General features: G+C 35.5%; 1 protein-coding gene across 3 annotated transcripts in view; it reads right to left on the bottom strand.

Moving 5' to 3' along the window:
- FAM126B (family with sequence similarity 126, member B) overlaps positions 1-21,605 on the bottom strand; it is a 46,605-nt gene extending 25,000 nt beyond the window's left edge. For all 3 annotated transcript variants that reach the window (XM_012655754.1, XM_012655756.1, XM_012655755.1), the window contains exons 1-5: positions 21,518-21,605; positions 20,697-20,798; positions 15,098-15,277; positions 10,841-10,921; positions 9,155-9,270 (exon numbers count right to left, since the gene is read on the bottom strand). In XM_012655754.1, coding sequence (XP_012511208.1) covers positions 9,155-9,270; positions 10,841-10,921; positions 15,098-15,277; positions 20,697-20,798; positions 21,518-21,568 — 530 coding nt within the window. In that variant the 5' untranslated portion in view covers positions 21,569-21,605. The remainder of the gene's footprint in view (positions 1-9,154; positions 9,271-10,840; positions 10,922-15,097; positions 15,278-20,696; positions 20,799-21,517) is intronic.
- Positions 21,606-25,078: the final 3,473 nt, after the last annotated feature.

Raw genomic sequence — 25,078 nt, 5'->3', positions numbered from 1 at the left:
TAAAAAAAAAAAAAAATTTTCTGAAATTAGATAGTGGTGATGGTTGCACAACCCTGTGAATATACTAAAAACCACTCGATTGTATTGTAAAGGGGTGAATTTTATGGTATATGAATTATATCCCACTTAAAAAATAAATTTAAAGCCAATAATTAACTGAAAATGTGTAACGTAAAGCACAGTGTCATTTCCTCAATATTCAAAAAGCTCTTGTAAATCACTAGGAAAAAAACACACAGCTCAATAAGAAAACTGGACACATGAATACGAACTGTTTAGTAAGGGATTACAATCTCTGCTTCACAGGGAAAGAAAAACAATGAATGAATTAACATATTAAAAGCACTCAAGCCTAGTCACAATTAACTTAATGTAAAATTAACTTAATGTAAAATAAAACAATGTCGACACCAGTTTTTAACTACCGGATTGGCAAAGATTAAAAAATCTGAAAATACCCAATACTGGGAATTAATAGGAGAAAACAGACACTCAAAACTACTAGTAGGATGTTCAACTGATGCAGTTGTTTCGGGGAGGGTAATTTGGCGGTATCTACTCAAAATGAAAAATCAGACATTCTTTAGCCTAACAGTTTCACTGCCAGCAATGAATCTATCCTCTAGATACTTTTGTGCCCTGATGCAAATAGATATACCAAAAAAGTGTTCCTTGCAATATTGTTTGTAGAAGCAAAAAAGGGAAAATCTACTCAATATAAGAATGGCTAAGAATTGATGGTACATATATAAAATGGAATAATAAGTAGTCATTAAACAAGAATGAGCAAATCTCTATGTGCTGCTAGAGAAAGAAGTCCAAGATTTTTCCTTAAATGAAAAAAGCAAATTGTAAAATATATATAATGCAACTGAATCCCATGTGTATGGGCCTGCATGTGTTTAAGGTTCAATATATACTTTTGGATGCATTAAAACATTCTAGAAGGACATATAAAAAATTGATAACAGTTTAATTACTAGGAATAGAAATGGGTAGTTAGAAGAGGACATATTTACTTTTCCGTTTGTACTCTCATCTATTTTTCCTTTATACCCTGTTCTATTTTAAATTTACCACAAGTATATAATTTTATACTTTAAAAATTAAAATTAGGGTCGGGCGTGGTGGCTGATGCCTGTAATCCTAGCACTCTGGGAGGCCGAGGTGGGCAGATTGTTTGAGCTCGGGAGTTCGAGACCAGCCTGAGCAAGAGCGAGACCCCGTCTCTACTAAAAAAAATAGAAAGAAATTAATTGGACAACTAAAAATATATAGAAAAAATTAGCCAGACATGGTGGCACATGCCTGTAGTCCCAGCTACTCAGGAGGCTGAGGCAGGAGGATCGCTTGAGCCCAGGAGTTTGAGGTTGCTGTGAGCTAGGCTAATGCCACGGCACTCACTCTAGCCAGGGCAACAGAGTTAGACTCTGTCTCAAACAAACAAACAAAAAAAATTAAAATTAGAAAACAAAAACAGAACCAGGTAACTTGATGATTTTTATGCAAGTCAGTATGCAGACTATACTTATGACCCAATTTTTTTTTTTTTTTTGAGACAGAGTCTTACTCTGCTGCCCGAGCTAGAGTGCTGTGGCGTCAGCCTAGCTCATGGCAACCTCAAACTCCTGGCTCAAGTGATCCTTCTGCCTCAGACTCTCGAGTAGCTGGGACTACAGGCATGTGCCACCATGCCCGGCTAATTTTTTCTATATATTTTTAGTTGTCCAGCTCATTTCTTTCTATTTTTTAGCAGAGACAGGGTCTCACTCTTGCTCAAGCTGGTCTCGAACTCCTGACCTTGAGCGATCCTCCCGCCTCAGCCTCCCAGAGTGCTAGGATTATAGGTGTGATCCACCACACCCAGCCATGACCCAATATTTTTAATAAAACTTTTATTTGCATAAACCAACATCACTGCACAGAAAAAATGTAGGCTGCTAGTTCAAGTTGAGATAAGGCCTTCTCCAAATGTTATAAAACACCCTGTTCACTAACAAAGGACAAACACAATGCATCAGTACACAAGGGAAGCCTTTGCATTTTCTATCATATGTGTAATATTGGGAAGACTATAAGAAGAATCAGAATTCCATATTGAAGCACTTTATCAAAGGCCAATGACATGGAGATTTGCTTGATCCTATATTCCTTCCATAACTCTAATATAACCAATAAGATAAGTGTAGTATTATACTACAAACACAAAATATTATAGAAAGAATAGTAGTATCAGCTAACATTTTTTATGTCAGGCACTGTGCTAAGCAGGCTTTGGACATCACCTCATTTATTCCTCACAATAACTACGTAGGGTAGTATGTAGTAAAGAATTTGGCCTTGCCTAAAGAGAGGTCTGGCCTTGGGTTCAGCTTCTGGGAGAAGCTGAGTAGAACCTATGCCATACCTGGTAAGAAATGTCTTTGTTTAAGGTAGAGGCTGGTGACACAGGATCTTGCTGGTAAATCCTAAGGCTACTGCTAGATCGGGAGGACATAGGAATGTATGGTTGATGAGATTAAGATGAAAGGTTGGATAGACTTTATGTGAAGTGACTGTATAGGTTAAACATCCCTAATACAAAAATATGAAATCTGAAATGTTACAAAATCTGAAACTTTTGAGTGTCAACATGATGCCACAAGTGGAAAATTTCACATCTGACCTTATGTAACAGGTTGCAGTCAAAACTTTGTTTCATGCACAAAATTATTGTAAATATTGTATAAAATTACCTTTGGGCTATGTGTATAAGGTGTATATGAAACACAAATGAATTTCATATTTGGACTTGGGTCCCATCCCCAAGATATCTCATTACACCTATGCAAATATTTCAAAATCTGGAAAAAAATCTTTCCAAACATAGTTGGACATGCTAAATGGGAAGCAGTGAGACTGAGCTCATGCAGGTCTTAATGTGGTATATAATAACCCTGTGTGGAGTACAAATGGGGGTTTATGGTAAAAGCCAGTAAGTGCCCCCCAGCAACAACTGCTGGGATTTGGGACCAGAAAATTTCCATTTAAGAGACAACTAGCTTCCCATTATGCACCAACTGAGATTGCCCCTGTGATTGAATGACATAAAATAATCCTATTGTGTCTTGGGTGATATCAGAGAAACACTCAAATGGGAAGGTCAATGCCCAGAAGAGATCCATAACAAAATGGAAATGGTTTGTGCAGGAACATACTACCAAAAGAATGCAAAGGGAAACTAAGTATACAAGAGCAGGGAGCTACTTGTTCCCCAGGGCCAACTGGAACCACCTGAGGAACTGCCAATTCTATTACTACGTAGACAGTACCCTATGAACAGCTCTCTACTGACCAAAAAGGAGCTGCATGGTTTATCGATGGCAGTTCCAGGATGAGTGGACAGTATATTGTTTGGAAGACTGATTAAAGGAGATACAAACAAATCAGGTTGGCAGGTCAGCTGAACTGCATACAGTAGCTGCTGTTTGGATTTCCACCAGTTCACAAGTGGTAGCCAATAGCAGAAGGATAATAGTAAATTGGGTGCCTGTCTATAGAACAGCCCTATGGAAATCACTACAGGAAACTGAGGAATGCATTAAAGTAGGATATGTTGATCCACATCAGAAAAACCCCTCCCCAGAATCAGGTGACCGGTACCAATGAGCAGACATCCCTGTGTGCTCACTTGGGGTGGCCACTTGGGTCCATGTAATGAGTACACATGGCAGAATGCAACAATGGAGAGATGGGTTGAATTTAGAGACATTCCTTTGCACCTTCTGAGGCATAAAATGCCAATGAAAGAGACAAAGATTGCAAATGGCTACAGATTAGATTCCCATGGGGGAAGGCCCTGCACACAGCTGACAAGCTGAACCGATACTAGTAGTCCCCTAGAGGCTATAAATTCCTGACAGGAATAGACACTTACTCTGCATTGGGCTTTGCTTACAAGACTATAGATCAAATTGCTCATAGTAGTATAACAGGACCAGAACAGAAGATATTGTACCAGTACGAATCACTGAGTCACATTTCTTGAGCAAGGAACATAATTATAGCCCAAGAGGTCCAACAATGGGCAAAGAGATATCCCCAGGGTAATGGAACAAGTGATGGAATTGAATTGAATGGAATGGAAGCAATTGAAAAAGAAAAGAACTGGAACCATCAACTGAAACATTTGTGGTCTAAAAGGAGGAGTGGAGATAAAGACAGGAAGGGCTCCCTCACAGGCCTTCGTGATTATACTTAACATAAGGGGGCCAAGGGAGGGCTGATCATCACTGTAGAGATTCCTCTGCTTTTCTGGGGGATTTGGGAAGATACAGTGGGGGGATAAATGCTGGTATGACCATGCAGTGCTTCCCATGGGGCGGGAGGGAGATGGTGGTATGACCACACTTTTTTCCTTTCTTCCCCACATCACCTTTTTTATTCCTACCTAAGGCAGTGGCCCCATACCAAGGCTACAACTCTGGGTGCAAGAAGCAGACATGATTCCTAAGCAAGAAACTGAAACTATACTTTTAAACTTTTATGTCGGAATTCCTAAAGGCCTAATGGGGTGGGCTGTGCCTTGATCCCACCTGACAAACTGGGCTTGACAGAGAATGTAGATGTATTATTGCCTAGTGGTCAAGATAGCATGCTAGTTTTATAACTATGTAAATCTACTCTATATCATGAAAAGAGTGGCCTTGCAAAAATAACAGGAAAATACCTAATCCCACAATTTCCCAGTAACAGTTAAAGATCAACGCTGTAAGTTCTCTCACTAACAGACACCCTACAGGAATTCTGTTTTGCACAACTTCTGAAAAGAGCTGAACAGACGGAAAAGAGATGTAAATCTTTCCATTAAAATTGTTTTTTGAGAATCTGCTTTTACAGAGTTCCTGAGTAAACAGCAGGAGAACAAGCTACAGCCTAAATGGTATCCCAAGGGCAGAAGGGCAGAGTCACATCTCCTGCAACAATTCCATTTCCAAGGAAAGGCCGGGAAACCAACTCTTGGACTTTGACAACTTGCCGCTGCGTTTGTTATCAACTGACAGACATCACTATTTTTTTTCTCTTCGTCCCCCTTAAATCAGCAAGCCATTTGGGCTCAGTGCTGGCACCTCCTGCTCTTTCTTTGGTATGCCACGCTGTCTCCCTGCTCTCTTCCCTGCCCCCCACTTCACTATCTCACTCTCTCTCACCTCTAAGAAGATAAACGTTTTTTTACTTTTATATATCCTAATTTCTGTGTGAGAAATTTTTCTCTCCCCATGCCATGAGCACCTACTAGGCTTTCCACCCTAACATATCATTAGGAGTGGACTGAGCCAGAGGCACTGCTAGACTAGTATTGCTGCCAGCAATCTGTACCAACATACTGGCCAAACCTAACATCCCTTCCAAAATTAGAAAAATTATGTATAAATGAAGAGAGAGAGGAATGGTAGCTGAGATTTTTAAAATGAGTAAATTTGTTGTGTAATGTGGGAAATTCAGCATTACATTAGCACTTGTAAAGGAAAAATAAAATCTTAGGACCCCCAAAACTCATAATGCCAAAAGGTGTAACAGAGGGAATGGCCTGAAAAGACAGCAAAAATTTTTTCTTTTTAAAACATCTCCCACTCCTTCTGGAGAACTAAAACCTGCATTCCTGCCTCAGGCCAGTGGTCAGGAGGGTTAAGGAATGTCTGGTCCAGGGTAGAGGTCACAAGATTGTCTTCCAGGAGTTGGGATGGATGAGCAATAGCCTGAAGCTGGAAACCCTCCCTTTAAAAGCTCTGTATTTCTGCTTATGAGTAGGATGATGGCATTTTAGACAGGAGTCTCCATCTCCCCATTTGCTGGCAAATTAATAAATCTCTTTTTCCTCAACCACTTGTCCTTGTTCTTCTGATGCAGCCTCGGGGACAAGTGCCAGCTTTCAGTAACAAAGGGACTGCCATCCTCTCCCCAAAGCAAATAGTTATGATTTCATGACCTTATGCATAAGCCAGATTCCCACAACAAAGATCCTTTGCCTCTCCAGATGGCTTTCCTCACAGATTGCTTACAGGAAACTGCCTTGTTAGCCCCTAAAACCTTTCAGGGTATATGGCCCCTATAAAACAAGCACATGCAAATTATAATCTTAAAGCTACAATCTAAATAAATTCCTAATCCTGAGTTGTTAAATTTCACACTGATGATGTTGATTGCAAGTTTATCCCCGCAATGCAAACCAAAGATACATGAGATCAGCCCACTGCCTACCCCTCTCCATTTCCTTTCTCGTTTGCCCTCTTCTTTAAATACCCTGTTTCCAAATCCCTGGAAAGAGAGCCCAGGCCACAGATATGTTTGTGGCCTGTGCTTACCCCAGGCATGTCCTTAGACTTTGGCTCAATAAACCTCATTTGAGTGTAACTATTGGTTTCAATTACTCATTATTTAAGTTATCATACCATGAAAGAGGCTCAGAGCAAGAGATAATGTCTATTAGCTCAATTATACCAGATAAATGAAAGGGTAAAGCCATAGTTGGTGAGACCACTCCTGCTTTCAGAACCTAATAAAGTTGAATACAAGACTGTAAAGTGGAGTGATACCGTTCTGGGAGGTATTTTGGTCATATGAATAATGATCAACTGGAATAACTGTCAACGATTGACTAGGACTCTAGTAATGTGCCAGTATCTTTGGCTCTTATTTTTCAGGTTTCATCTACTGCCATCCTGTGACATGGTGTTAACACTAGCATTGTTGGTAAGGTATAATACCAGTCAAATGTATTGGTAAACTGAATTATAGCCTCATCAAGATGAATGCTAATGGAAAATGACTGGCTTGAAGAAGAACTGGACTAATTATCAGCTAATTTCTAGTACAAATAGTTCTGCACAAGTTTATCACAAGTAATATCAAGAAGGGGGGTAAGAAAGAATAATCAGTGCAAAAACAAGAAAATGTATACCGTGGCTTTATGGCATGAATCAGTTATTTCTTTCAATCTATCCCTAACCTACACTGGCTCCTCCAAATGTTAGGTATATTCATAATGATAGTATTGCTGTATCTGTTGCATAAATGCTATACTAAATGTAGATGCCCAGATAAACATGATTGTTTTTGCTTGAGAGCCTTGGCCAAAGACCAGAGGATGGCCTGTGCAGTAAATATAGATGCTCCTCAATTTTTGATGGAATTGTATCCCAATAAATCGATCATAAACTGAAAATACATAAGTCAAAAATGCATTTAATACAACTAACTTACCGAACAGCATAGTTTAGCCTAGCCTACCTTAAATATGCTCAGAACACTTACATTAGCCTACAGTTGGGCAAAAATCATCTAACACAAAGCCTATTTTATGATGAAGTGTTGAATACCTTAAGTGACTTACTGAATAGTGTACTGAAGGTGAAAAATAGAACTGTTCCATGGGTACCTGAAGTATGGTTTCTGCTGAGTATTGCTTTCACACCATTGTAAAGTTGAAAAATCATATTAAGTCCAACCATCTAATTCAAGGAATGTCTGTAATTTGGCCTTAGCCAAAGAGAGGTCTGGCCTTTGCTGCTATGAAGTAACCTATGTCATATCTGATAGCATTGTCTTTGCTTAAGGCAGAAGCTGGTGACACCAGAACTTAGGGTGGAGCTGGGCACATCTGACATTCTTAGGTCAGGGTTGGCCACACCAGAAAGAAACATCATGTGATTTAAGGTGGTGGCTGTGAGTCACATGGTATCAATCTGCCTGGAGGCTGAGATCAACCATGCAGGCAATCAATCTAATCAATCATGACTACATAATGAAGCCTCTATAAACACTGGAAACCAGAGCTTGATCGAGTTTTCCCATTGGCAATGCTCTGTATTTACTCTCACACATTGATGACAGGAAGTTAATGTATCCTGAGTCCATGAGAAAGGACAACAGAAGCTTTGTATTTGGAACCCTCCATACTCTGCGTTTCTTCCTTTGGTTGATTTTAACCTGTATCCTTCCTTTCCTTGTAATAAACCATAACTGTGAGTATGATCGTTTTCAGTGAGTTCTGTGAGTCCTAACAAATTATTAAACAAGAGGTTGGTTTTGGAAACCCCTCAATCTTTCAGTTTTTATTTTTTTGGAGACAGAGTCTCACTCTGTCGCCTGGGCTAGAGTGCCGTGGCATCAGCCTAGCTCACAGCAACCTCCAACTCCTGGGCTCAAGCGATCCTCCTGCCTCAACCTCCCAAGTAGCTGGGACTACAGGCACGTGCCACCATGCCCAGCTAATTTTTTCTATAGATTTTTAGTTGTCCAGCTCATTTCTTTCTATTTTTAGTAGAGATGGGGTCTCACTCTTGCTCAGGCGGGTCTCGAACTCCTGGCCTCAAGCGATACTCCTGCCTCGGCCTCCCAGAGTGCTAGGATTACAGGGGTGAGCCACCGTACCCGGCCTCAAACTTTCAACTGATGTCAGAAGTGAGGGCAGTCTTGAGGACTGTCCTCTCAAACTCTGCAGTTTGTCTGATTTCTCAGTTACTAACCCCATTCTACATAGAAAGCAAGGTGTAGAGAGTAGATAAACTGCCTGAGGGGGTAAATTTCTAAACAGCAGTAGTAGAACATGAATCCTGGTTTGTCTGACTTCTCATTCACATTTTAGTTTTTATATTACTTTATACAAGATGACCATAACATGTTAATAATACCAAGCATTATGGCCGGGCGTGGTGGCTCACGCCTGTAATCCCAGCACTCTGGGAGGCCGAGGCAGGCGGATTGTTTGAGCTCAGGAGTTCGAAACCAGCCTGAGCAAGAGCGAGACCCTGTCTCTACTAAAAATAGAAAGAAATTAATCGGACAGCTAAAAATATATAGAAAAAATTAGCCGGGCGTGGTGGTGCATGCCTGTAGTCCCAGCTACTCGGGAGGGTGAGGCAGGAGGATTGCTTGAGCCCAGGGGTTTGAGGTTGCTGTGTGCTAGGATGACGCCACGGCACTCTAGCCCGGGCAACACAGTGAGACTTTGTCGCAAAAAAAAAAAAAAAAATACCAAGCATTAGATCAGTATTTCATGAGTAGACATATCTAACTTTTGGACTCTTCTCATATGAAATTTGAACTTAAGTAATTATAGTTAACTATTAAGTGTAAATTAGCTATTTTTACTGTACACAGTTTTGACCATTACCGGTTTTGTGCAGTGAATGTTTCCCTCTGAGGATGAAGATCACTATAAACTACTCTGATGAGATCATGCTGGCACAATGCTCCTTCTGTCAAAGCCATGGATCCAATTGTTGAGGGCTACAAAAATAAGGTACAGTATGAGACAGTGTCTTTAAAAGGAAGTAAAAATCTATATCATGTAATGACATTTAATTTTGTTTCAAGGAAAGGCAGTTTCAGATCATTTATTCTTCTCCTTCAAAATATTTTCTATTCCTCAATTATATAAATTCTACAGCTCCTTTTGGAAATCATATATGTAAAATATATAAAACTAAAATAACCTGCTTTATTTTTTGAATATTATGAAATAAATCTATATTTAGGAAAGACTAAGAAAAGTTGCTGAAAAGACCAAAGGTTAAAAATATATCAATTTTGTCTATATTCCAGAACAGAGTATAGCTGCTTATAACACAAACAATATTGAAGACTATGATTAAATGTCTCTTTAATTCTAACATAATTGATTTCATGTTTCTAAAATCAGAAGAACCACCCATTCATTAATGCTTCACTACTCTTCATTTTATTTCATAACATAATACATAGAACTTCAACAAAATCTATTAGTGAGAAATATTCTATGCTAAAATGATTTCTGGCTAAATGGAAGACATTCTATTTCTAACACAAAACAAAGTCCCAGGGGAATTAATTAAGAAAATTAATAGCTGTATAGAGCTATGAGATAAGCAGGATACTGTGTTACTAGGAAAATGAAATATAATTTTTAGACTACTGGTAAAGTTTCTTTAAACACACTTTATGCACTAAAAGCCACCACAGACTGGAAGTTTGATTCATAACATACTGATTATGGATCTTATTGGATTTTATTTAAAGAAAGTAGATAGAAAGAGTTCAGCTTAACAGGCATCATCTACCTATATGATTATAAGCATTCTTACAGTCTTCCACCAAATAAATATAAACAAAAAAAGTACATTACTGAAAAGCTAGAAAACATCAATTAAATTCCTTTAAACTGAAATATAACAACTAAAGCATTAACATTCTTCTAAGCAGTTATTTTTCTAAAACAACTTGTTTTTTATAAAAACAAGGCTGGCGTGGTGGCTCACGCCTCTAATCCTAGCACTCTGGGAGGCCGAAGTGGGAGGACTGTTTGAGCTCAGGAGTTCGAGACCAGTCTGAGCAAGAGCAAGACCCCGTCTCTAACAAAAATAGAAAGAAATTGACTGGACAACTAAAAATATATAGAAAAAATTAGCCGGGCATGGTGGCGCATGCCTGTAGTCCCAGCTACTCGGGAGGCTGAGGCAGGAGGATGGCTTGAGCTCAGGAGTTTGAGGTTGCTGTGAGCTAGGCTGATGCCATGGCACTCACTCTAGCCAGGGCAACAAAGTGAGACTCTGTCTCAAAAAAAAAAAAAAGAAAAGAGAATAAAAACAAATCAATCTAACAGGTGATTTTCAAGCAATATGGGAGACTTTAAAAATTTTCCATTAATTACTTTCTGCCTCTCTTGTCACAGCTCACTCTTACATCACTAATAACAAATATCTAGTTTTAAGAAACAAATTAGTAAAGATGTTTTAGAAATATTTACCTCCAGTAAGAAATTGACTTTTTATCTCTTACTCAATATAATTTTAAACATTTCCACATTTCCAGTGTTACTTACTTCGTGATATATTGAAGGCTTGGATAAGGAAGGAATAGTGAAAGATAGAACTTTATTGTTTCCATCTTTATCAGCAATTTCCTATAGCCAAAAAATATACAAAGATAATGAAATAATCACAAGTCTATATTATAAAAAATAATAATTACTTTCTTAACCTATAGAATATATCATTGGCAATTGAGAAGATTTTTAGAAATAGTAATATATAAAAATATGTCTACCCTAGTGTATCTTTTCTAACTTAGCAAATCTGTACACTTTGGTAGTAAGGTTATAATCCACAGAGAGATACTAAGCAAAATACTATGCTAAATCAAATACAACATGACAGCAAAGATATAAGGCAGGCACCCAAATCAATTTTATGTTAAATTTACGTACAGGACAGGGAGATTACAAGTGATTGGATATTTTAGTAGGAACATGGCTGAGCTAACAGATTAAAATCAAAGGTCTTAACCAAGAGATCCACACTTACTAAACAAGAAAAACACATTGTTCTAACAGAACAATCTTTTTTCCAGCTTTGAGGTATAATTGAGAAAAATTATATATATTTATGGTATATAACATGATGTTTTGATATATGTATACACTGTGAAATGATTACCACAATCAAGCTAATTAACATATACAATACCTCATACAGGTTTTTTAAATGGAGAGAACACTGAAGAATGAATCTTGAATGAAAGAAACTCTTACAATCATTCAGCAATAAACTACCTGAAATACGCTACATATTAACCAATATTAGTCCAAGTGATTAAAAGCTACTGAGCTGCAAGAAAATTCTTGTGACATTTTAAAAAGCATTTTATCTCTTCATAAAAAGGGCAATGGATATCCTTCATTTCTCCAGCCTCTGGCACCTCCAATCTTCCTCAGGTATCAATAGGTATATACCTACAAGTGACAACAATCAGAGGAGTACAAGCTGCATCACTTCTTTTCCCTACTCCCTTATTTTTTTCTGTTTCTTTTACAACTCATATTAATATGCATCACTGGCATAAAATCCATAGAGAATTCTGCTCTTAGACCTACATGGTAGACAGTCAGAGATTGAGTGGCTGCACAGTATAAAAGGAAGAAACAACAATAAAAACAACAAAACCCAAAAGAAGTTCTCTATAGGCCTCATTTTTGAGTTTGTTATGTCATAGGAGAGTACCAATTATATGTGAATAATGGCCATACCTCTAATTTTGGCAGGCAAATAGATTTAAAAAGTACTATGAGAGGTCATGTAACTTCTCTGTAGTCAAACTATAATAGTTCCCACCACATCTGGGCCACGAAGAGGGTGCGCTGAAATTTGTTTAAGCTGAAGCAATATGAAACTACCCCTGAGGCTACTTGAGGAAAGTAGTGTTGGAGAAGGAAAGAGGAAAAAGGAGAAAGGAGAATACAGAAGAAATCCAGTGTGGTAAGAAAAACTGAGAACTAGAGAGAAGAAAACACAGACATCAAGAGAATTAAAAGAAATCAGAAGCCTAGGGTTACGTTTCTGACATATAACTGAGCATTTTTTCATAGTACACTAATTTTGAGATGCCAAAAGATAATTAAACCATAGCACCAACAGCACTGCCTATCGACCATCTTGTTTTACAAAATATTTTTGCTTCATTTGTCCTATTACTGAATTTTATTACACTAAACAAATTAATAAAAATGATACCTTAATGTTAAACATAACCTAAAACACTAAACTCAATTATTAAATCAACGAACATTTACTAAGTGCCTGTGATAAGCACTACAGAAAACAATGATATATTTTTAAAAAATTCCTTTTTTTAAAAGAAAAAACAATCAGGCAAGTTAGGAAAGTAGAGAAATTTATTCCCAGACCCGCTTTTCATTTTTAAAAAACCCACTTACAATTTTGATGATAATAGTAATGATAAACATTTATAAACACCTTAGGCAACATGCTGAATTTTTCGAATTGCTTTTTTTTTTTTTTTGAGACAGAGTCTCACTGTGTTGCCCGGGCTAGAGTGTCGTGGCATCAGCCTAGCTCACAGCAACCTCAAACTCCTGGGCTCAAGCGATCCTTCTGCCTCAGTCTCCCGAGTAGCTGGGATTACAGGCATGCGCCACCATGCCCGGCTAATTTTTTCTATATATTTTTAGCTGTCCGATTAATTTCTTTCTATTTTTAGTAGAGACAGGGTCTCGCTCTTGCTCAGGCTGGTTTCGAACTCCTGAGCTCAAACAATCCGCCTGCCTCGGCCTCCCAGAGTGCTGGGATTACAGGCGCGAGCCACCGCGCCCGGCCCTTCGAATTGTTTTTAATCCTACTAACAATGTTTTATTTCTGTTTTACAGATGAGGCAACTTAAGTCAAGATACTAAGTAATTTGCCGAAATTTAAAACAGCCAGTAAGTGCCAGGACATGGTTTTGAACTTAATACAAGTGATTCTAAAGCCCATGCTCCTTCCTTCAGACTTCTAATGATAGAAATGTTTTCTAAGTATTTTTTACGTGATAACACTTAGAGGAGCAATGACTGGTACAGAAGACTATTTATTAGGAGACTCAATTTTCTTGTACTTTGTTACCTTTCAATTATAAAACTAAACTTTATTATGTGAAGTATTTGTTTACAATGTGTCCTGAATACACAGAATACAAGACTCTGAAGGGCAGGAATTTCAATACCAATAGTCCTAAACTGGCATCATGAAAAAAAACAGAATAATAATGTTTAAGGTACCGAATTCTTTAGAAGAAAAGAGTTTCATAAATAATACAGTATCAAATTCATAAGATGTATCAAATAATTACTAGTAAATTTACAAAATTTATGATCAAACTACATTTTGAATTGGAAATTTATATAAGCAAGCTCTATATTCTAAAGCTAGACAGAACCAAAAGTGTTATGTCAGTAGTTTCTCAATTATTCCCCACTCAATGACTCCAAGACACACTCATAAATTTCACAATTCTTTCTTGAGGAATTCAGATAACTGTCCAATTTTGTAGAGGCACATGAAGGTAGATATATGATGTTGAGCTATTTTGTTCCCTTGCATTGCACATGAAAAGGAGCCTCGCTGCCAAGTCTTCAGAAAGGCCCTATACAGATGTTCTCATGTTCCCAAACTCTCCTGCACCTTTTCACTTTGTTTCCTACAGTCCTGGTAACCTTTAAGTTCTTCCCTTTCTGGCATATCCTCCCTATCTTGTAGAAGTAATCAAGTCTCAGTCTTCAAGTTCCACATAAGGCCCCTAAGCAACTCAGAAGTGTTAGTGCTTTCTTCTTTCCCTCTAGTTTCCATTGTGTTTTTAAAAAACATAACATGCTATAAAACAGTATATTGGACTTTTTTTTCCCTTAACTGATGCCCTCCCCTTAGAGAAGCAAAAATCCCATGTCTACTTCCCCTACTCTTCTCAATTATATATGTATCCTTTAAAATATAAGGAATAGTGATTACATCTAACGTATAATCCCAAAGTCTCTCTGCAGACCACCATCAGATTCATCTTCCTAATACATAAATATAATTCCTCTGTCAAAACTCTCTGTTTTAGAGAAAATCTAAACTTGAACTCTTCACTTTAAAAAGACTCTCTAAAACTGATACGAAATCATCATTTCCAGCTTGCATATAATATGCTATACCTCAAATCAAATTACTTTTTGTTTCCAGGACATGACTTTCCTGCCTCTCTGCTTATGCTCATTGATTACTTCTTCCTGAAATCTCACCTACTTTTAATTTCAACCTGTCAAAACTATACCTCTTTGTAAGGCCCAGCTTACATGCCATTGCTGCAATAAAGCCTGCCACGATAACTTCAGTTAACATCTGGGTTTCTCTCTGAAATCCTCTTATTCCACAAACTTTGCATTATTAGTCATCTGTAAACATGTCTTCTTTAGTAGAGCAGAAGTTCCCTAAAAGTAGGTACCACATCTAATTCTTCGCATTTTCGGTGTCCAGCTCAATATGTTATACAGAAAGCATTCATAAACATTGGTCAAATAAAATAATCTGAAGAATTAAGTCATCAATAATGTTATTTATGACTTATTTATTACGTTATGTTATTAATAATGTTATCAATTATAGCCCTACCTACTTTATAAAATGCATATCAACTTACACCTCTATACTTAAATAGTTCAAATAAATTATTCAGTAAACATTTTTCTCTAAACATTCCATAAGCATTATTTCATAGGACTTTCAAAAAATACTTAGACTTTCCCAACCTATCATTTTCAACTTACCAAATTGTAAATTCCTAACAGAAGTGCTTCAATGCAACCATTACTCTGTCTGTCTCGGCTAACTGTAAGCCGTAAATAAACCCACATCAATTCTGGCAAGAACTGCAATGTGAACCTCTTGAGTCGAACTTCAGAGCTACGATACAGTTCAAACAGCTGATGGCAGACAGGTTCCAGGAGCTAAAAGGCAAATAAAGTGCATTAGTTATCTACATTCTTTCAGCTATAACTATTTTTTTTTTAAAAGAGATGGGGTCTTGCTATGTTGTCCAGGCTGGAATGCAGTGGCACAATCATAGCTCACTACAGCTTTGAACTTCTGGGCTTAAGTCATCTTCCTGCTTCAGCCTCCTGAGTAGCTGGGACTACAGAAGCATGCCACCACTCCCGGCTCTGTAACTCTATTTTCTAAAAGATACATATACCTGCATAATATTTTAAAAATAAATTCTCAATATTAGTTTCTTCATATTTTGAGTTAATTCAACCAAAACCTTTAATCTCCACTTACGTAAAGAGACCACAAATTAAACTAACAAATCCACTAACTATAAGAAGTATTTTGTGCCCGTATAATATCAACGTACCTTTCAATACACTGTACTAAATATATTAGATAATTAATTAGTCCTTCAGCCAATTAACTACATTTATATTTGGTGATTTTCTCTTTTTGCTCTTACCAACTCTTATTACCTTCCATTTTAAAAAGTTTTCATTGGAATAAAATAATTTTAAATAATCTTGTAGAAATAAACTTTAAATCTCAACTGAGACTATGATTTAAGCAAATTATATACCACTGAGTACAGAAAAGGATTTTGTATCATATTTGGGCATCCAAAATTCTAGCCAACATTTTAAATACATACAAGTAAAAAACTGATTACTTTTTTGTTTCACAACTGACTCAAATTTTAATTATATTTATTTGAAAGATTTGGAAAAAGGGAAAAGTATATAGAAATAGCTTTTTAAATGTTTAATTGGCTAATTTTTCATATGATATCACACAGTATGACTTGTGAGGAACTTTATGACCTGCAAAAGTGAAGAAAATGAGCAGTTAAAGTAAACTTTCTCACTTTTCCCTAAGTGTGTATTGCCAATTTAGAATGGCTTTGCTCGAGTAACTACAGATTGCACAAAACTGGCTATGACTTTAAAATTCATATAAAACACTGACAAGAAACTATAAAACAATTTTTAAATTAAAGTTTAACACTAATTCTTTTAAAAACTAGTAATAGATCAGGAATTTCATATGTTTACCTCTGAATGATTCTGAATGATTAAAATAATGCATATACATTTGGAAATGTGCTTGAATGTAGTTATGTACGTCTGTAATAATCTAACATTCTAGAAAAAAGTCACTATCATAACTGTAAAGTTAAAAGTCAACAAATCTACGTCAATTGTATAGTTAATATATTTAGATGAGTTAAGCTCAGCTCTTGGAGAACAACTCTAAAGCTTAAAAAATTTACACACACACACATACCCGAGTCTAGAAAATACTAAGCCCTTTATGTGGAATCACCATCAGAGCACAGTTTTAAAATCTTCAAAAATACTCCATCTCTCCCCTAACACTGAAGTTTAGACCAGTCAGGCAATTTGTTGAAGGTCACAGAAGTTAGTTGTGGAGAAAGACACTAAATTTAGGTCTTCTTGTATCAAGCTGAGGTTTCCACTTCACCAGATTTTTTATACTACAATGGAAGTATGGGTTGTTTAACTGAAAATAGTACATTTCATGTAGTGCCAATAATGAACAAGTAATAAACTTTTGAAAACAGTCAATTGCTGGCATTTTCCTTAAATACTGACAGCAATGTTCAGCTCTTTTGGGGAAGTAAAGATTGTTGTTCTCATAAATTTATTTATTAAAAACATACACTTATGTTTCAAATTCAGTCTCTTCTTCAGTTAAAAACTCTCCAAAGACTGCCTTCTCTAAATTTTATGAGCCATGGGACAATTATGATGAGCTTCTGTTATAAAGACCTTAACCTTCCAGCGGTTATACATGCCTACGTTGGCACACAGGCCACTATATTTTAATTAAGCAGAGTGAAGAAATATAGATATCAAAATTATTACTCTGTTTTTTTTAAAGTGGAGGAGGGTGGATATTGGCAATCCAGTAACTTTTAGTCAGATATCACTAGAAAATAAGACTGTTAAAAACTTGCCAATGCTATCTATTAAAACCTTTAATTCTAAGCATGTGTATTAATACGTCATCATGCTCTCAAATTCTCAATATAATAAATGCCTCTGACCTCCCTTAAATGGCATTATCACCCATATCAAAAGGTGTTAAAAATCATTATCTTCAGGTTAAAAAATTCATAAGAATAACTGACACCTTTCCCAAATTTAGCAAACATTGTTTTGACATGATAATTATTATGACACATGCTATCTGATGAACACACTGAGAGCATTCTGGGTGAAAGAGTAGAGACTGAAGCCTAACTTGAGTGGGTTAAAGAAAGAAGGTGAGGTGAAGAAATGGAAACCAGTAGACAGAGGCTATAAATAAGGGACACTTTATGAAAGTTTATCTGTGAATAGGTAGATAAAATAGGAGGCAAGGTGAAAGGTTTTTGAAAAGTAGAATATGGTTGTTTACCACATTCCATTCAGCAGGGAAAGAAAAAAAATCTGATGGAGGGGAGAGGGGATAACTACAGGAGCAGAGTCCTTGTAGTGGCTAGAGAAGATGGGATCCAGGCCTAAGTAGAGAAGAGGGCCTTTGATACAACCTGGAACACTTCACCCACTGAACACCAGAAAAGGCAAGAGAGTGGGTAGAGATGCTGGTAGAGTGGTAGATTTGAATAGGAAAATAAGAGAGCACCCAACTATTGTCTTCTTCTTTTTTTAATGACATAGAAAGCAAGTTGAAAATGAAGAAGGTGGGTAAGAGTATGAGGAAAGAGAAAGTGTAAAATGAACACTGTACCAAGGAAGCAAGATAACACTGCAAGGCTACATTTCATGTGCCCATTGGAGATTTGTAGTCCTAAATTCAAAATGGAGAAGGTAAACAAAATTGTGTTTTCTCCAGGCATGTTCAGCTGCTCAGGTACAAGCAGGAAGTAAATGGATGGCTGAGTTTTACCCAGTGTTGAGATTTTTCCCTAAGAATATGAGTTAAAGAAATGAGAGGCAAAGGAGCTAAGAATGTTTGCAAGGGAATAACCGTAATGATGTACCACAAAAATTTAGCTAGGAAAAGAGAGAAGTGAGACATTGAGAGAAGGAAGAAAGGCATTCAAGTAATGAAAAAGTGATAGGGTTAATGGACTGGAGGTCTACTTGAAGTAGAAGAACTGCCAGAGTGACTAGGGATCTGTAAGGAGGTATAAGAAAAAATTAAAGCAATATGTTGGTCTAGAATTTATTTTTATTTATTTATTTTTTGAGACAGAGTCTCGCTTTGTTGCCCGGGCTAGAGTGAGTGCCGTGGCGTCAGCCTAGCTCACAGCAACCTCAAACTCCTGGGCTCAAGCGATCCTTCTGCTTCAGCCTCCCGAGTAGCTGGGACTACAGGCATGTGCCACCATGCCCAGCTAATTTTTTCTATATATATATTTTTAGTTGTCCAGATCATTTCTTTCGATTTTTTAGTAGAGACGGGGTCTCGCTCTTGCTCAGGCTGGTCTCGAACTCCTGACCTTGAGAGCGATCCACCCGCCTCGGCCTCCCAGAGTGCTAGGATTATAGGCGTGAGCCACCGCGCCCGGCCTGGTCTAGAATTTAAAACAGAGCTGTAACATAAGTTGGTCAGGACATGTAATATTAAACCTCCAGGAAATACATGTTCTGAAGAACTTTTATAGTCTTCAAAACAAAATTGTAAGGTTTTGTAAGTTCCAATTCATATAAATATGGCATATGACAACTCTCTGAAATAATTTATTAACTCAATAGTATACTTATGTTTCAGAATATAACAAAATCAGGACTAAAAAGGGCCTCCTTCTATGACTGAAGTCCAGAATTGTTTTGAGATTCCATAGAATTTATCACTTTGTTTTTCTGAAGTCTGAACACATGGTTAGAAAGTTACGACCTGACAGGAGATACAACCGAAACCCAGATCTGCCCTAGCAACTGGTTGATTATAATGAATGCTAGGTTTGAACTCAGATCTCTCAAGTTGTAATTTTTTCATTACTAGCCATGATCCCAAGGTCTCACACATTAATATCATGAAGTATCAAAATTTAAAACAATGAGAATAACTTTTCTTAATGTCATAGCATCCAAAGTATTTAAGAAAAGGAAAAGGATACCTTTTAAACACTTGTGAGCCCTAATGAAAATGTCATTTTAGAATCTCATTTTGTACTTCACTGTTCTTCCAATCAATATTTATTACATGTTATGTACATAAAATGCTAAATTCTGGAGAAATAACAAATACAGAATATATGACCACTGCCCATGAAGAGCTTACAATCTAAAGAGAAAGCATAAGACAAATTTTAATAAGCAAAGCTTAAATGTTAAGAGCGCAAAACAAGGGGTAGAGAATACACACATTCATTATTCAAACAGAAAATTCCTGAACAAGAAGGATATGCATATGTGTACATTACCTATACCTAAAGTTATAAAACATTCAGAAATAACACCGCAAGAGAAAAATAAGCAAATGGATCCTGCAATTGCTGCTACGAATAGCAGGAGATGCAAGTCTAACTGAGAGCCAATCCAAATTTAGGAGACAGAAAAGAAAGAGGTCAATAAGCAAGCTTTTAGTGATAGGACAAAAAAATGAAGATGCATTTTAAGTTAAGCTTCTGGTTAGGAGATGATTACCTGAACTTCTTCAAACTCACTCCAGTACACAGCAGTGGCACTCTTGGAGGCTGTATCTGGGAAGATAAGAAGCTACTTTCCTGTGTGTTCCTTTCATTTTCATTTTAAAGCATACATGAATCCAGTGGTGATAAAATTGTATGTCATACTACTGTGTTAATGGAAAGATAATGTGTGTATTTTGCATACGTTAACATATTAATAGATTCAATAGCTGCACTTTTTCCTTCTATCACAAGGCTGAATAATAGAAAATTCTTATTCTAAGTTTACTGATCCTGACTATTAAGATTAAAAAGTGCTTCCTGTGATCATTTTCAGGCTAAATTTACTAGCGGCATCATTTCATGCTATAAGCTTGATTTCACTGACTAGAGTGATTATACATAGTTATATATTATTAATAAAATAACTGTAAGTAATACTTAAAATAAAGAAAGCTAAATTGGTATACAGTTAAAATATGGCTTCCAGAGCAGGAAACAGAAAAGATTCAAATTAAATAAATGATTGAGATGATGGTCACTCAAATCAAGAATCAAAACATACTACCCTCAACAGGAAAAAATTTGACCAAAACATTTTAAAACATGGAAAGGCAGGGAAAGGGGAAAGCCAAAGCAACTATCAGAATGAAAAACAGCAGAAAGAAAAATTTTCAGAACCACAAGAGAGAAAACTATAAAACTCACATTTATGTGTTTTAGTACACATATTTCATTTTACTATTTAGAAATTACTTTTCTACGTCCTCTCCTACCTCATTATTAGAATCTTGAATAACTTTATAGAGGGCTGGTACAAGTGTTTTTTTCCGGTGTAAAGTTGCTGCATAACTGGTGATCTGAGTGTCAGGTAATGCCTAAAAGAAACCACCAAAGGAAAACAAAAGTGAACTTAGTATTTGGGAAGTCAGGAACTTTATTTTACACGAGTACCTCTTGAAAAGATTCATAATAGAGGCAATTAAGGAAAGCAAAAATCATTAACATAAGAAAATGACAGTTAACAGAAATTAAATTAGGATGTTATATTATACAAATCTTCTAACTACTCAACCATGAAAAATGATGAGAAAACACATATTATACCAAGATTTGCCAAAATGGACCACCTTAAACTAATCCAATCTAAAAAAACTAATGTGAGATGTATTTCAATTTTTGCATTTATGTTTTTACAAAACATTTATTTCCATAGTATTCATAAATTATATAGTTTTCTATCAAAACTATTTGATTTTTAATTATAGGAAATAAAAACATAAGACATAAATCCTGTTTTTATGCCTTATTAAATCTTGGAGGCTCCTCTCTTTTATTGAATATATTTAAAAATTTATTAATAAATATCCCCTAATCAATCCTAACAACTATTTTCATTTTTACATATTACCTTCTAGCCCTTATTCACATTAGTGCTTTTTTTAAGAACTGCAATTATTGAAACACGTTATTTCATATTTTGCCATTTCTACTTCACATATTTGTATATATTTCTCCATAGAATGCATATTCACTGCTTGAATTACTGACATAAAGAATCATATAATAATACATTCTTATCCCCAATCCAATTTACCTTGAATTCTGATAACCATTCTTCCACAACACTACGTTCAGATCCCAGCATCTTCTTTTACCTTCTATTTCTCTTTTATCTGTAAAGAAAAAAAGCAGTGAACCTGAGGATAGTATTACTTGCAGAAACTACCAAAAGTAAATGATGTATGCCTTTCACTAAAGGAGACATTCATTTAGTAAATATTTTAGATAAGGAGACTTGCTTTTAGTTTGGAATGCAATTATAAAACAAAATTTTTCAAAAATATGATAATTTCTATTTTTAATGATACATTTGAAACCTATTATCCTAATGCTTTCATATTTTCCCCAGCAATTATACTTCAAAGAGGGAAAGGCAAGTGTCCTGACTGAAATCAAACTGCACATTATCCAAGACAAATGAACAGTCTATTCCTGGAGCTCTTACAAAATATAAAACCAGCATAAGTTACACATCACAGAACAAACCAATGTGACAGATAATAAATGACAAAGCTACATAAGCTAGAAAGCATGGGTCATATACTCAGCAAACTGATTATAAACATATATGCACTATACAAAATAAGGCCTCTGAAGAAGATAGATCCATAAATTGTCTAAAATGGAAAAATGCCCAAAGAGAAAAAGCAAGCTGTATAATAGGATGTAAACTATAATTCCATTTAAATCCTAAGGTAGTTGCCCCTGGAAGTTTCTCAGCACCTAAATAGGCAACTGCCCAAATAGTAAAAAAGGGACTAAGAAATTCATTGATTCACTCCATAAATACTTTTTAAGCACCAACTATATGCCAGTCATTATGCTAGGAGCTAGAAATACAACGGTAAACAAATCCAGATGTAGACCCAATCTAGTGAAGCATCTACCTAGTGGAGGAGACCAAACACATTTTTGCCAGGAGATGAAGGATAAGAAAGGCACACAAAAGCATAAAACAAAGGAACCAAACATTGACTAAGGAATCAAAAGAGGCTTCTCTGAGGTGTTGCTTAAGCTGAGATGGCAAAGATCCACAGAGTTAAGGGGAGCAGAAAAAGAACATTCTAGGAAGAGGAAATAGCCTATATAAAAGTCCTGTGGCAAGAAAAGACACAGGAAGTTACAGAATCTGAAAGAAGATCCAAGTGGCCTGGAGCACAGACAAGGGACGAGAGTTGAGGGTGGAGAGGCAGGCATGGTCCAATGGTATAAGAAGTCTAAAAATGTCATTGTAGTGGTACAAAAAGGACATATTTTTCCAAAATAAACAAAATCAGAACTTAAAATTATGCCCATATCTCTATTGCTAGATAATACTGATTTTTATTTTTTATTTACTAGAAAATTAAAAAAAAACATTCCTGCTGTATCCTAACTTTTATCTTTATAATTTAACAAATACGTCTAGCTGTAAAAATTTAGTTTTATTCATTTTTAAATAATTTAAAAATATTTATTATAAATAATATATGCCTATAAAAAACCAGAAAGTCCAACTATCCATCCCACTCACAAAGATAAACATTATTAACCATTCTTTCAGATCTATATTTATATATATATCTATTTTATATGTGTGTATATAATTTAAATATAGTCCTGCTCATATCATAGTGTTCTACATTGTGCTTTTAATTAATACATTTGCTAAAGATACTTCAAAGATCTATAGATCTTATTCTTTTTAATGGACATAAAGTGTTTAATTATAAATATAAACCCTTATCTGTCCGATAACTTACTGATGGACACACAGATTATTTTTGACTTTCTTGTATTACAAAGAAATGTTACAATGAACATGCTTTTATATATATATGTGCATTTATGTTGTTCTCTCCTGTAATGTAAATTCTAAAAATTGAATTTGAAATTTTAAGATTGTAGGATATAAATATTATTGATAGTATATCCAAATCTAAATACACTCTCCAGACTATAACCCTTCACAGATTTTTAAGGAGTATATGACTGTTATATGTACAATAAATTTTCCTGCTCTATACTTACAAAGCTACTACACCTCAGCATAGAAACCTAAATTAATCTAAATATAAAACCTTTAATTTTCCTACATTTATTAATATATTACATAAGAATTTTAAAACTAGTACAATAACAATCAGAATCGGAACATTCTAGTGAGTTCCTACTGCTAAAACATTACTCCGGAAGTTATTTTAGAATGTGATATGACAATATCTAACAATTTTTTTCTCTCAATTGCTCTAATACATAGTTTGCATGTCCTTTTTTTTTTTAGAGATTGAAATGCCACTAAAGTCTCACATATATGTGGAACTATTTCTGAGCTACTTTTCCCATTGATTTTGTACCATGACTGTAACCTTTTAATTACTGAGGTTTTACAATATATTTTAATATATAACAGTACAAGTCATATCCTAATTCTTTATTTTCTAAAAATATATTTCATCATTATTGCTTACTTCATTCTTCTAACTGAATTTTAAACTTCTGTTCATGAGTTTCTTCCCCACACCCCATTCCTAGCAAAATTAAATTTATACGTTAATTCCAAATTACATCTTCACAATACTGAATTATCTCGTACAGGAACATAACACTGTTCTTTATTAACAATCCTCTTTTATATGTCTTAGTATAAATTTTGCGTTTTCCTTATATAGGTCAAACCAATTTCCAATTAATTCCTAGATAGTTTGTATTTTTTGCTGCCTCTGTGATTGGATTCTTTTCCATTATGCTTTCTAACTAGCTATTGTTACACACACAAAAATGAAGAGAGAGAAAAAAACCATTTTTTTAAACATCAAAATGAGTAAGTTTTTAGATAATTATTTAAAATGTTGAAAATGATTTAAATGAAGATTTCTGTTTTAGGAAAAATGTATAAACTAATAAGTCATCTTTTAGTTAACTACAAGGAATTAGAAGATTTTTTTAACGTATGGTATTTTATAGAAAAAGTCAAGAAAAAGCAACTACAATTAATCAATATTTTTTCACATTTTCTACAAAGAACATAAAATGCTTTTAAAATAAAAAAGAAACCCAAATATTATTTTCAAAAAGAAACACAAATCTTTTAAATCTGATGCATATTATATCAGAATCCCTATCAAATATAGGGCCCAGAGTATTTACTTTGGAAAAGCTCCCCCAGTAATCCTGATAATCATCTTCAAGTTAAAAAAAAAAAAAAAAGAAAAAAGAGGGTAATTTATTTTAATTCTTATTTGATCTCTCCTACAACCACAAATTTAGCATATCAAATTTCTATAGTTTCTACCAATATCATTTAAAAAATGACTGAAAGTTAAATGTCTTTAAATAGAGAAATACAGTGGTATTGATTACTAACTACGGGGTGTCCCAAAAGTCATCATACATAGGGAAAATGAGAAATTGTCGCTAAATGTACCTTTATTTACAAAATATTCATTACAAAATTTTTTTGTAATATTTGGTGACTTTTGGGATACCCTGTATAATCATAACACCATCATATTCTCTCAACTCTATAAAACTACTAGTTTTAAAACAGTAATTTATGGCTGGGCGCGGTGGCTCACGCCTGCCCTAGCACTCTGGGAGGCGAAGGCGGGTGGAT

The sequence above is a fragment of the Propithecus coquereli genome, unplaced genomic scaffold, assembly GCF_000956105.1.
Source record: "Propithecus coquereli isolate 6110/MARCELLA unplaced genomic scaffold, Pcoq_1.0 Scaffold113, whole genome shotgun sequence".
NCBI classification, from domain to species: domain Eukaryota; kingdom Metazoa; phylum Chordata; class Mammalia; order Primates; family Indriidae; genus Propithecus; species Propithecus coquereli.
The sequence above is the reverse complement of the archived record's forward strand: the minus strand, read 5'-3'. Positions and strand labels throughout refer to the sequence as shown.